The 14,043-nt window shown below is 36.5% G+C and overlaps 1 protein-coding gene across 4 annotated transcripts in view; it reads right to left on the bottom strand.

Annotated features, from left to right (window-relative positions):
- Window positions 1-14,043, bottom strand: part of WNK1 (WNK lysine deficient protein kinase 1) — a 150,033-nt gene that overhangs the window by 86,492 nt on the left and 49,498 nt on the right. For all 4 annotated transcript variants that reach the window (XM_078075456.1, XM_078075455.1, XM_078075458.1 and 1 more), the window contains exon 2: window positions 736-908. In XM_078075456.1, the coding sequence (XP_077931582.1) occupies window positions 736-908 (173 nt within the window). The remainder of the gene's footprint in view (window positions 1-735; window positions 909-14,043) is intronic.

Genomic DNA, 14,043 nt, shown 5'->3' on the forward strand with positions numbered 1-14,043 from the left:
TTCAAAAGTTATACTTGGATTTTCAACTAGATGGAGGGTCAATTGCCCCTAACCCCCACGTTGTTCAAGGGTCGACTGTAGTTTCCCCTCTGAGTACAGGTAATCTGAGAGACCTGGGATTTCAAAGGCAAACTCCCATTCTTACTTTAAAACTCTTTTAGGGAAAGGGAATTCCTTGTTGGGAATTGTTCAAATGGAGAACAAGAAATTTCTGCATTTGACCTGTTCTCCTGAAAGAAACGACGAGTCTAGCTATTTCGGCTTTAATTTCTGATACTATGGCAAATGGATTTATCTAGTAATAACTGTCACAGTACAATTTCAATGTGACATAAGTTGCATAGATGCGGCAAAAACTATCCAATACACAGTGATAAAGTAAATGGAGAAAGCTTCTCAAATAAGCTTCAACCTCATTTTAACCACTAGAGGGCTACATTGTCATATGAGTTCGTGATCCCTTAGCCACTCAATTTTAGAACTGCAAAGCAACATGATTTAAAAGAACTAGGTTTATTCTGTATTAACTTATTTTAATATTACCATTAAATAATTATCAAATCACTTTATGCACCAGAGGACTTAGTGGGCAGGAAAATGTGCTACCAAGAATTGGAGGGATTGTTCCCTTCTTGGTATGCTGGGCAACAAAAGCAGGACTGATAAAATATGACATGAGACAATTCAAGTTCTTTCAAACTTCTTGGTCAACTTTTATAACATTGATAGACTTACGTTTTAAGGGTTCCAGATGTCATAAGTTCAGTCACCAAAACAATGCACTTCTTTCCTTTTACTGTGGACTCCCAGGAATCATAGAATCGAACAATATTGGGATGCTGAAGGCCCTTTAACATTTCAGCCTCTTCTTTAAATCTCTGCCTCTCAGACTTTGTTAATTTTCGATCCTAAAATCAAAACCAAAACAGAATGTGGTTTAAAATAACAGAACACCAAGTCACACAAATTTAAATGCTGTTAAGAATACACTTATCTTGATGTACCCTGAGAAATGTACAGAACTGTTGAATCATACTGCATACCTGAAACTAATATAGCACTATCTGCTAATTATACTTAAATAAAATAGTTCAAATAGAAAAAAACTCCACAATAATAAATTCAAATGCCAAACGTATACTAAATTATAATGATCAATAAACCAGGAATGCTGTAACATTAAAGTTACTAATAATTTCTTCAGCCTTTCATGAGTGTGAGAACAATCTAAACTATATTTAAGAAAACTGGATTATAATGTCATGCTTGAGATTATTTCAATGTCTTTATGTTAACATGTGCCTCAGATACAGTATCATTTTGTGGGTACAGTTAACTTACCACTTCTAAAATATATCATTTATTGCTATGCAATATATGCAATTTAACAACATGGAACAAGTATGAGATTTTGGAGGCAAAAAGATCTAAATATAAATTCTAGTTCTGTCTTTGCTTTGATTAGAATTTTCTTTATGAATATATTAAATAATCTACTAGGTATGCTTTCATCATGTTTAAAGCACCTGGCAATTCTTAGGTTAATTCACTTCTCTGAGATGAACTGGGGGAAAGCACTTAATTTGCTGATCTTCCCTTGACAAGGTCCCATATACACAAACTCCAAATTATTCTGTATATTAAAATTGAAACTATCTCTGTCTTATTAATATTCTGTCAAATCACGCAATACATATTTTAACAAAAGATTCCAGGCATACAATGTGTCCATCACACAGTTAAATAAACATTATAGACATAATTAAAAGCCCCCTATGTAACAAGATTGTCCTTCCCATCACTACTCCTTACCCTTGAGTAACTACTAGACTGAATTTGGACATACCACTGCCATATAGGTTTTTACACTTTGGTTAAAATGTTAAAATTTCATAAAATGATGTTATAGAGTATGTTTTCTTTGAAAGCTTCTTTTTTTCACTCGGAAAGCTTGTTTTTTTCACTCGGTACTGTTTGAGATCACCTGTGATGATATATAAGGAGACACTACAAGGTATCTACCATATTATTGTAACTTGATTTTATTCATCGTCACTGTTACACAGTTACCTGCTACCTAAATATATCACAATTTATATCATCTCCTATTGATTAATCTTTAGGCTATTCCCCATTTTTTGCTACTACAATACTGTAGTGGTGTTACACTATTAATCTCCTTGGATATACATTTAAATGTGTCTCTAGGACACAGGTTCTTATTACAAAGCTACAGTAATCAAAACAGTGTGGTACTGGCACGAGGATAAGATATGTAGATCAAAGGAACAGCATTGGAAGTCTAGAAATAAGCCCATACATCAATTATGAATATATATACCTGAGAGTATTCAGTAATCCTTGTGATTTTTGTCACCAACAGCCCTAGATATTTTGGTATCACATAACAGTGGTTATAGATTGTCTCAAAATATCATTTACATTAATCATTACTTTGAAATTGACAGTTATTAGATCTTTCAGTTGATCTGATTAGTATACACTAACAATGCATACTATATCATAAATTTTAAAATTTTTATAACTATTTTAGTATAATTAGTTTCCATTATAATCCTATGTATTTTACTGTATAGACTTAAAACACTACTCTAGCCTTCAAAAGAGATATGAGGCATAAAAAAATACTAAAAACATCTATTAGGATCATGTTGAGAATTACTGAATCATAAGAAAAAGGCACCTTCAATTTTTCTTTTTTTTTTTTAAGATTTTATTTATTTGACAGAGAGAGAGCACAAGCAGGAGGAATGGGAGAGGGAGAAGCAGGCTCCCCGCTGAGCAGGGAGCCCAATGAGGGGCTCAATCCCAGGACCCTGAGATCATGACCTGAGCTGAAGGCAGACGCTTGACCGATTGAGCCACCCAGGCGCCCCACACGTTCAATTTTCATAGCTATCAACAAACTGCTTTTCAAGGGGACTATACCAATGTACTCTCTTAATAGCATTGTATGAAGGTTTCCATTGCTACATAGGGTCACCAGTAATTGGTATTATCAGACATTAACTTTTTATCAATGTGATGGGTGTAAACTCATATCCTGCTGTTTAATTTACATTTTTAGAGGCAAGAATGAAAAAAAGTTTTTGTTTTCTTTGCAGGCTACTTGAGATTCTTCTTCAGTGAGATGCCTAATCCTATCATTTGTTGTTTTCCTTTTTTGTAGAAGTTCTCAATATATTCTGGATACAAATCCTTTATTAATTTTATGTTACAAATGTTTTCTCAATTTGTGGTTTGTGTCTCCACCTTGCTTATGATGTCTTTTGATTTTGATATTTTTATTTCACTGTAGTTCAATTAATCTTTTACTTTATGGTAGGTGGGCTTTATCTATTCAGTAATTCTTCCAGACACTGAGGCCATACCTTTTCTTTTCCTTTTTAAAATATAAACGTTTTGTTTGCCATACTTGGGAATTTATCCGTTGAGGAATTTATTTGGTTGGATAAAAGAAGGACTGGCTGTTTTTTTCTATATCAACCAATAACCTAATACCATTTGATGAACAATCCATCCTTCCCATATAAGTGTAATTCTATTTCTGGATTCTATATTCTATTCCAATGGTCTGTCTATTCTGCACTAATACCACATTTTCTTAATTGTTATAGTTTTAAAATAATTCATTCTTGGCAGAACCACTTCCTGTAACACCTTCCTCAACTTTATTTTCTAAATTATCTTGGTTATTTGTTTTTCCAATAAGAAGACTTTTATTTTTATAATGTAGAAATTACAGCATAAGCCAACTAAAACTATCAGAATATTATCAAGAATTTTAATTAAAGGCATATAATTTGTAATGATATGGAGACTGTATCATCTGTTCAACTTTTTCCTAAGCTGTATATATTAATTTTTAAAAATTTATTGTAAATTTACATACCACTAAAAAACACTATTCGCATCATCCCTCCCCATCTTATACATTATTTCCCTAATACTTTAGCTCCCTCTTATCCTATTGCTCCTTAAGATAACATTATAATTGTTATTTAACAGTATATGCTTACTTATATATACCCACATATCTTTTTGTTCACCTTTCCATTTTGCTCCTTATTCTCTTTATCTGGGTTCATTTTTCTTCTTCTGTGAAATATATTTTTCAAAATTCTTTCAGTAAACGTTCCATTAGTGGTATAATCCTAGGTTGTTTGAAATATTTACTTCATCATCACTCTTGAATGATAGTTTAGATGGATGTAGAATTCCAGGCTGGCTTATTTTTCTTCCAGCATTTTCAAGATACCGTTTTGTGGTGTTCTGGTGTCTACTGCAGCTGTCAGTATAAATGTTCTCCTTTGTAAATTTATCTGTATTTTCTCTCTAGTTGTTCCAAAGACTTTTTTTTTTTAATTGTGTTCTGCACTTTCAGTACCATGCACCTAGTTTTATGTATATATAATGGGGCTGACTGTGTTTCTAAGCCAAAAGTTTCAAGTATTTGTCTTCAAGTCAGAGAATTCTCAATTATTATCTCTTTGAAAATTGCCTCCTCCTATTTCCCTTTCTCTTCTTTATAAGATTTATGTGTTATGCGTGAGGGTGTGTGTATGTGTGTGTGTACACGTGCACAACCTTACTCTATCCTTCCTATCTTCTCTCTCATTTTCCATTTCTTATACCTTCTGGGCAATGTTCTCAGATCTACCTTCTTGTTCACTAAGTCTCTCTTGAGTCATTACATCTAAACTGCTTATTACCTCTTTTAAAAATTTTTTTAATTAATTAAACTTTAAAGTCCAAAGGACGGGACACCTGGGTGGCTCAGTTGTTAAGCATCTGCCTTCGGCTCAGGTCATGATTGGGATCTAGCCCTGTATCGGGCTCCCTGCTCAGCGGGAAGCCTGCTTCTCCCTCTCCCACTCCCCGCTGCTTGTGTTCCCTCTCTCGCTGTGTCTCTCTCTCTGTCAAACAAACAAACGAACAAACAGATAAATAGTCCAAAGGAGGAAGGGATGCAAAAGACATGTGGCCAGGTCTCAGTCCCTGCTCCAGAAATAAGAGATGAATGAACACAAACCAGATGAACACTTCCAACTGACCATACAAGTCTTGGAGGACTAGGTATATAGGTAAGAGGGGCAAATATTTGGACATCCACAAAGAAAATAAAACAAAATTGTCAGTCTGTCACCAAAAGTACCCACCAAAGGGTTTGATAAAAGGAACTCAGTCACCACTCCAGTCCCTACTCTCCTCACTAATATCATAAAGCGAGGAGGGAAAAAAGGAACAAAAAGGCTCGGCACTTAACTGCTTCAGTGGGGAAGGAATTCTGCTGCCATTTCACCAGGCCCAATGCCTGGGGAAAGGATATGTCCCTCCCCATTCAGTGGCAACCCTAACACATGGGTTTTGAATGAGACATGATAACTGTCAGCTCAATTTGCAAAGAACCCCTCCAACCTCCCCCCATTCCCTGCTTCATGAACATATAAGTTTTCCTAGCACCTTCCTTGGAATTTCCTCTATTCCGGAGTCCTGCTCCATCTCCAAATTATGACTGCAAGCTTGGCTCCTCTCAAAGTTCCATAAAAGCCCCTTTTCACAGCCCTTAATCACTTCTATTCCCACTCTCAACTAGGGGCTACAATCATCCATAAGTCATATACCCTGTCCACTGAGACTCAGATCTATGGCAGCAGAGCTATTTTGTCCTGGGTTATCCTCCTAAAATGTTCCTGTTCTGGAGAGAAGAGACAGTGAAAAGATAAAGTCAAAATATCTAAAGGCAGATAACTGAGGAAAGTAGCACTTGTCATTTAGTTTTTGATCGCAATGCATTTTCATTTCTTGAATCTCTTTTCAGGTCTTTATTAAGTCATTCACTACCCCCCCTCCAACACTAACTTGATGTTTTTAGTCCTTTAAGTTTTTAAAAATAACTTACCTTAAACGCTCAATTCAATCTTTTATCTGAGTTACTGGGGCTTTAATTTTACCTACTGTTTTGATTCACTTGTGGTGGGTTTGTTTCTTCATGTGATTTACAATATTGAATAAAATGATTATCTTAAACTGTGATTTGTCTGTTGGAATATCCTCAGTTACAGGTGTATCCCTGTAGATGGTTTGGAGTTTGCTTAGGTCTAGTGCCCTAGGGATATTACTAGCCTTGGCCGTTAACTCCATGCAATCAGTTCAAAATCAAAATCACCTGTGTGAATACAGGTCCTTGTTTATAAATTTCAAGGGTAAACTTTTCTTTCTCCTGACCTGAAGAAGCTTGTCTTTTCCTGTCTTAGAAAGGGAATTTGGGGCACCTGAGTGGCACACATGGTTGAGCATTTGCCTTTGGCTCAGGTCATGATCTCCAGGTTCTGGGATCGAGCCACATCTCCCTCTGCCTCTCCTCCTGTTTGTGCCCTCTCTCTCTCTCTCAAATAAATAAAATCTTAAAAAAAAAAAAAAGAAAGGGAATTTTCCTCTAGTCTGTATTTTCATTAAAGGTGTAGCTCTCTTCAAGGAACAACTTCATTGCATCTCAATTCCAGTACCTGCTTGGGCTTAAGACTTCATCTATCATTAGATAGACGGTAAAACCATGCCTCTTAGTTATTAACAAGATTGGCAACTGTCCCAGAAAAGTCCTCCTGTCAGTTCACACTTCTCCCACTCTGGTTTTTTGTTTCTTCTTAGTTTTTAGACCTTCGAGATTATCCTTAAATTCCCACAAGCTTAGGGTAGGTTTTTATTGTTCTTTTAATAAAAATTTTCCACAAAATATCTGGTGTTTTACAGTGGGAAGAGTTTTCAGCTTGTTTGGTTTTCAATTTATTGACCTATGATAGGGTTCCCCAATACACATTTTTTTTTACAGATTTATTTATTTATTCTGGGGGGGCGGAGAGAGAGTCTTAAGCAGACTCCACCCTGAGCATGGAGCCTGACAGGGGTCAGGACCTTGAGATCACAATCTGAGGAGAAACCAAGAGTCAGAAGCTTAACTGACTGCACTGCCCAGGCGCCCCTCCCAATATACTTTTAAAAAAAATCTTATTTACCATACATTCATTCCTAAATGTTCCTCATTTAAGGAAAATTTATATAGAAAACAGAAGAAAAATCTAGATCACTTGTTGACTCCCTTATACATTACTAAACCTTACTATAGTTGAATTAAGAAAACTTATTTTAAAGAAATTGTGAAGCTAATCCAGCTCAAAACAATTAGAAGACAGTAATCACATAAGCCAAATGAATTATGATGTTCTACCTACAATTAATAGACGTTTATTTTTTATATTTTAATATATAGTCTGCCTTTCTTGATTTTCTTGATAAGTATTTTTTTTAAAGATTTATTTAAAGAGAGCAAACAGGGTGCTGGGGGGTACAGGGGGAGAGAAACTCCAAGCAGACTCCATGCTGAGCGCAGGAGTCCCCTGGGGGCTCGATCTCACAACCATCAGATCATGACCAGAGCTGAAACCAAGAGTCGAGGCTCAACTGACTGCACCACCCAGGAGCCCCCTTGATGAGTATTCTTATCTTCTGTAGCATGCAATATCCATTTTAGTTTTTAGCAATTATTGTACATCTTCATAAATGTTTGCTTAATTTTATTTTTTATTTTTATTTATTTATTTTTGAAGATTTTATTTATTCATTTGAGACACAGAGAGAGAGAGAGAGAGAGCATGAGCAGGGAGAGAGGCAGAGGGAGAGGGAGAAGCAGACTCCTTGCTGAGCCAGGAGCCCGATGTGGGGCTCGATCCCAGGACCCTGGGATCATGACCTGAGCCGAAGGCAGACGCTTAACCATCTGAGCCACCCAGGTGCCCCTGTTTGCTTAATTTTAATAAATATTTGGGTACCCTGTCTCAGACAACAGGATATAATGAACATCAGAGACAAAGTTCCTGCTATCCTAGACTTTACAGTGTAAGAGGCAGAGGCATGAATTTTATTAAGTATGATGAAGAGGAAAAAACTGGGTACTCTGAGAGCATATCACAAAAGACCCAATTCTCCGTACATGACTGTGTACAAGCTAGAGTTAACCATGTAAGAAAAGAAGAACCCATATCAGCAGGATACTCTAAGAATTAAATGAGATCATGGGCATGAAAGTACCCACGGTTCTGGTCACATAATACTTGAAATGCTTAAGACCACAAGAATCTGTAAAAAGTGCTAAAGGTAAACTTGGAAATGTAGGATATAGAACAGGGTTGAGGAGATTCAAACTTTAATAAGAGTGAGCTTTGAAACTTGAACTTATTTTATTTAAATTTTATTCACCCATAGTTTAGAACTGCTGGGAAATATATCACTACAGTAGACCACTGTAGCTGAAACTCGGAATAAGGATAAGGGAGAATACTGTTCAAGAGTAATAGCTTAAATATAAATTATATAGGGGCGCCTGGGTGGCTCAGTCGGTTAAGCGTCTGCCTTCGGCTCAGGTCATGATCCCGGGGTCCTGGGATCGAGCCCCGCATCAGGCTCCTTGCTCTGCGGGAAGCCTGCTTCTCCTTCTCCCTCTCCCTCTGCTGCTCCCCCTGCTTGTGTTCCCTCTCTCTCTCTGTCAAATAAATAAATAAAATCTTTGAAAAAGAAAAAAAACAAAAAAACAAATATAAATTATATAAATATAATCACTGTTGTACAAATAGGAAGTTAATTTTAAGTCTGAATAATTCTCTGTATAGGGCTTTCACAAAATCTTTAGACAGTTTAAAAGAAAAAAAACCTTTATGTCTGAACCTTCAATTGTGAAGTGTTTTCTCTCAACTGAAAATTTTAAACAGAAATTGTTACTAGATATGAAATATGACACTAACACAAATCATTCTATGTTGTTACTTAAAATTTAATTGTTTTTAAAATCTAAAGACTGAGGCGCCTGAGTGGCTCAGTCAGTTAAGTGTCTGCCTTCGACTCAGGTCATGATCCCAGGGTCCTGGGATCGAGTTCTGCGTCGGGCTCCCTGCTCAGCAGGAAGCCTGCTTCTCCCTCTCCCACTCCCCCTGCTTGTGTTCCTTCTCTCGCTGTGTCTCTCCGTCAAATAAATAAATAAAATCTTAAAAAAAAAAAAATCTAGAGACTGTCTATCATATCTACAATTCAGAGTTTTCAATAATGTTTTAAAGTACACAAAGCTTGGGATGCCTGGGTGGCTCAGTCGGTTAAGCATCTGCCTTCGGCTCAGGTCATGATCCCAGGGTCCTGGAATCAAGTCCTGTACCAGGCTCCTTACTCAGCGGGGAGCCTGCTTCTCCCTCTGCCTGCCACTCCCCCTGCTTGTGCTCTCTCTCCCTCTCTCTCTGACAAATAAATAAAATCTTAAAAAAAAAAAAAAGTACACACGGCTTGGTAAATTTTCTGCTGAAACTCTAAGTAATTTACTTATATCTTTCTCTAGTATCACCATCTTATGTCAAGCCATCATGATCTCTTCTGAAACCTACTACGTCGTTTCCCAAATCTAATCTTACCCTTATATAATCTGTTTTCCATTTTGTCCATATATAGCCAGAATGTTTTAAGTGCCAATTTAATCAATTCTAAAGAATGTCTACATAATTTTTAGAAACGCCATTTTTCACATTTTTCTTACATCTGAAATTAGAATGTGTCACACTACTGGAGTTTAAGATTCAATGAAATACTGTATGTCATGATACTGTTTAAACGTTTAATAACTTTCTACAGCCTTTAGGACAAAGGGGAAAATCACTGTGACCTATGAGGTCCCACATAGTATGGTCCTTGCCCACCCTTCAAGCCTAATTTCTTATCACTCTAACCTTTTCCATTCTTAAGCATGTTATGCTTCTTCCCATACAGGTCTTTCATACATTCTGTTTCCTCTATATCTAGGACACCCTTCTATCAACCTTTTGTGCCTAGTTAATGCCCAGTCATCCTTCAAAGATCAATTCATTTCCTCAGAGACACCTCCCCTAACTGTCCTTTACTCTAGGTCATCATACCCCCTACACACACACACACACACACACACACACACCTTTTTATAAACTATGTATATGCTTCTTTTATAGCACTTAATCACAAGTCATATTACATTGAGACTTATTCTAAAAGCAGTGACAAAATGCTTTTTCAGTGTTCTATCTTTAGTATCTGACAACCTAGTATAATGACTTATTCAACAGCCAGGTATTGAATGAATCCATGAAAGTGCTTTCCAAGAAAAAAAAAGTATATGTATATCCTTAATGTGCAGTTAGCATTTCCCCAGGAATAAAAGAAATTTCTATGACTTAAAAGAAAGGTGAGAATTAAAATTGGGCCATTGAGTCTCTGTAAGTCTAATACAATGACCAACTTGTAAAGGTCACAGCCATTTTCATTTTTAAAAATAATTTGTAAAAGCTCATTTTTGTAAAAAAGCTGCCAACTACTTATTTATAGCAAAGCACAAAAAAAGAAGGGGAAAAAAGCTCAAACAGGGACTTCTTCCTCACCAAAAAACTACAACCTGTTTCCTTGTAAACACAATAAATGGCAGTCTTAAAATTCTATCAAAATATTAACTTTTATCTAATTTTGCCTTTAAGTCATCTATACTGTAATGGAGGCTATTTTAAATATTTATTGTGCAGATTTTTATCCTCCTTGAAAATAACTGATGATTTAAGAGGTCTGAGAACATTACTAGATCTTTAAAATTAGAAATATGTAATTACATGAGTACAGATTATCAACCAAGTGGGGAAAAAACCCAAACAAGTAACTTGGTGCTTCTTTCAATAATTTGTCAACTTGCTCTACCTATAACTAAGTCTCCTATTTTTTATCTAAGAGCATTTCATAAAATACCTCAGAATGACATTATTTTAGCATCCCCAAAATTTTTTAAGACAACAGTAAAACCAATCAAAACCAACAAGCACACAGACCTGTAAGAACAGGCGGGGTTTCAAAAATATTTGCTAATTGTTTGCTACTTAGCAGCTGGTTGTTTAATTGCTCTCATTAATCCTCAGGAAAAACCTGTGAGATATTAGATAGTATGACTCTATTTTAACAGATAAGCAAACTCAGAAAAAAATTTAATATATCCCTTAAGTTCACAGGAAAAAAAGAACCAAGAATTAAATGAGGATTTGATTCAAAGCTCATGTTCCATTTACTATACTAGAACAAACATTTTAACATTTTGTGAAGCTTCTAAAACAATGTTCTCAGAAAAGCCATGTTGATATTTCTATTAACTAGGGATCGCTGAAAAGGACTAATCACTTTACTAAATTATAACTGAAGACAGAGTAAGAGGAATATATATTATTTAAATATTACCAACTGTCAATCAAATTATCGGGAAGACAATGATAAAATTTTAAAATAATCAAATGAGATTTTGAACAGATTAGCCACTGTTGCTTTTTAGTACCTTCTCCCCAACATTATCAAGCTGGATATTCCTGGGGGCTTGATACACTATCATTCTTTTACTTCAGTGTAAACTAGAGCTGATGCAGCTAACCCACTCTATTCATTTCACTCATTTCTTTCCACCTACATAAAATTGTTTTGACAGGCTAAATGAACAAAACCAAGGATCACTGTCACATGGCCTCCCATAATATGCACAGTTCCAGGCTGCTGAGGGGTGGAGGTGGGGAGCTGGGCAATAACTGAAACAATTGTTCATCTCAGTACCATCCAAATAACAGTGCTCAGTAGATTATTTGCTGATGCAATTTCTTCTTGGGTGAAAATCACAATGTTACTATTTGGTATGATGGCCTCATAGCAAATCGCACATCTTCATTTGCTTGCTTTTAAGAAGCTTATTTTAAACATCCTCTAGAGGCATTTTCTCTTTATCCCCAAATTTCACTATTATATTTCCTAAAGTAGCAATCCTATCCCTAACTAATGTTTATTTTGTTAGCCCCAGAAGCAAATCTGGATTCCAAACTGTGCAATGAAACAGTGAGATTGGTTTTCTTTTTTTTTTTTAAAGATTTTATTTATTTATTTGACAGAGACAGAGACAGCGAGAGAGGGAACACAAGCAGGGGGAGTGGGAGAGGGAGAAGCAGGCTTCCCGTGGAGCAAGGAGCCCGATGCGGGGCTCGATCCCGGGACCCTGGGATCATGACCTGAGCTGAAGGCAGACGCTTAACGACTGAGCCACCCAGGTGCCCCGAGATTGGTTTTCACTAATTAATTTTATTGGCTAACATCTGTACCCCCAAAATATCTGGCTCTCAAGTCTTATTAGCATTTAAGCTTCTGTAGCATTTTATTTTTAGCAATATTCAAAGTTTTACTGCTAAATTAAGACCACAGATGATAAGTTTACATATCAAAATATGGGTGGAGAGAAGTGCCTGGAATTCTGAGATTAAAATGTTTTCAGTCAATATTGGAGTCCTCCCCCTCCTTATCACTTTTTGCACCACTCTGACTTAGCAAAGACCTGGGCATCTATTACATCTTTTAAAGTGACGCTTAATTGTGGGTGTTGGGATATAGAAATAAAAACTTGTCTTCAGGGGGAAAGCAGTTTGAAACACTGCTTTCCAGTGCAGCATGGGTTTCAGTTACCATTTAGTAAAATAGTAATTTTTTTTAAAAGAATTATTCCCTATTTTGAAAGAAAGGAATCACATAAGTAACTATTTATGTCTGGTGTTATCTATCTCTCCTAGGGCTACGTGGTCTAATAACAATTTCAAGATGATAGAAGTATTTTGTACTGAGGCGCCTGGGTGGCTCAGTTGGTTAAGCGACTGCCTTAGGCTCAGGTCATGATCCTGGAGTCCCTGGATCGGGTCCCGCATCGGGCTCCCTGCTCGGCGGGGAGTCTGCTTCTCCCTCTGACCCTCTCCCCTCTCATGTGCTCTCTTTCTCGTTCTCTCTCTCTCAAATAAATAAAATAAATAAAATCTTTAAAAAAAAAAGTATTTTGTACTTCTAAATACTTCTATCTACTAAATACTTAGCTTTTTAAACTATATAGGTGGGGTGCCTGGGTGGCTCAGTCGTTAAGCGTCTGCCTTCGGCTCAGGTCATGATCCCAGGGTCCTGGGATAGAGCCCCCGCATTGGGCTCCCTGCTCCTGGGGAAGCCTGCTTCTCCCTCTCCCACTCCCCTGCTTGTGTTCCCTCTCTCGCTGTTTCTCTCTATAAGTAAATAAAATCTTAAAAAAAAAAAAAACCTACATAGGTAACTTGTATTCTTTGTCTTGAAAATTTCAGAAAAGAGATTGGAGGCCTGGGGAAAGAAGGGAAAATAAATGATAGAAGCAAAATAATGATTCTCATGCAAAAACTCTTAAATGTTAACAACAACAAAAAATTATTAACAGGGCTATTAAGGTGTTTTGAAATACAATATGAAAATTAAACCTGGATTTTAAGTGGCCAAATCTACAGAGTAAATTTCTACTACAAATTTCTTTATGGCCTTCTTATCAGGTACCCTTAGAGAGGAACTGGGTCTATCCCATAGAGAAGAGTCTACATTAGCTTAATTTTACTCAATAGGTCAATAGATATAATTATGGGGTTGGGGGAGAGTAGAAGGATATTTTAAAAATGACATTGTATCACCTGCTTCTCCATGGAGTCTTTTATTCTGAAAGAGTGAGTACCAGTTTCAGAGACAAAAAAAGGTCATCAAAATAACAGTAAAAACCAAACCAAACCAACCAACCAAACAAACAAACAAAAAAACCCTGGTTGTTCTAACTCCCAATCAATCCCTTCTTCCCAATCTGGTTCATCTTTATTTGTATTTCATTTATTTACAAAAAGGTAATTTGTTTCAAAGCAGCAAGAAAAAATGATCTACTTACACAAAAAAGTCAAGAGTGTTTTCTCAAACCAGACTAATTTATAGAGTTCTCATTAAGCATTCTCCAATCCATCCCCAAATCTGGGCCACAAATATGTAAATTTGGAGCCTAAGAGATTCTCTCCGCCTATCTCCTTGTGGGGGTAGGGGGCACAGAAGCCAGATAATTCAAACATATCTAGAGCCTGGCACAAATAGAAAGCTTTATGTTAATGCTACAAATATAGCGGATAC

The sequence above is a fragment of the Halichoerus grypus genome, chromosome 6 (genome assembly GCF_964656455.1).
Source record: "Halichoerus grypus chromosome 6, mHalGry1.hap1.1, whole genome shotgun sequence".
NCBI classification, from domain to species: domain Eukaryota; kingdom Metazoa; phylum Chordata; class Mammalia; order Carnivora; family Phocidae; genus Halichoerus; species Halichoerus grypus.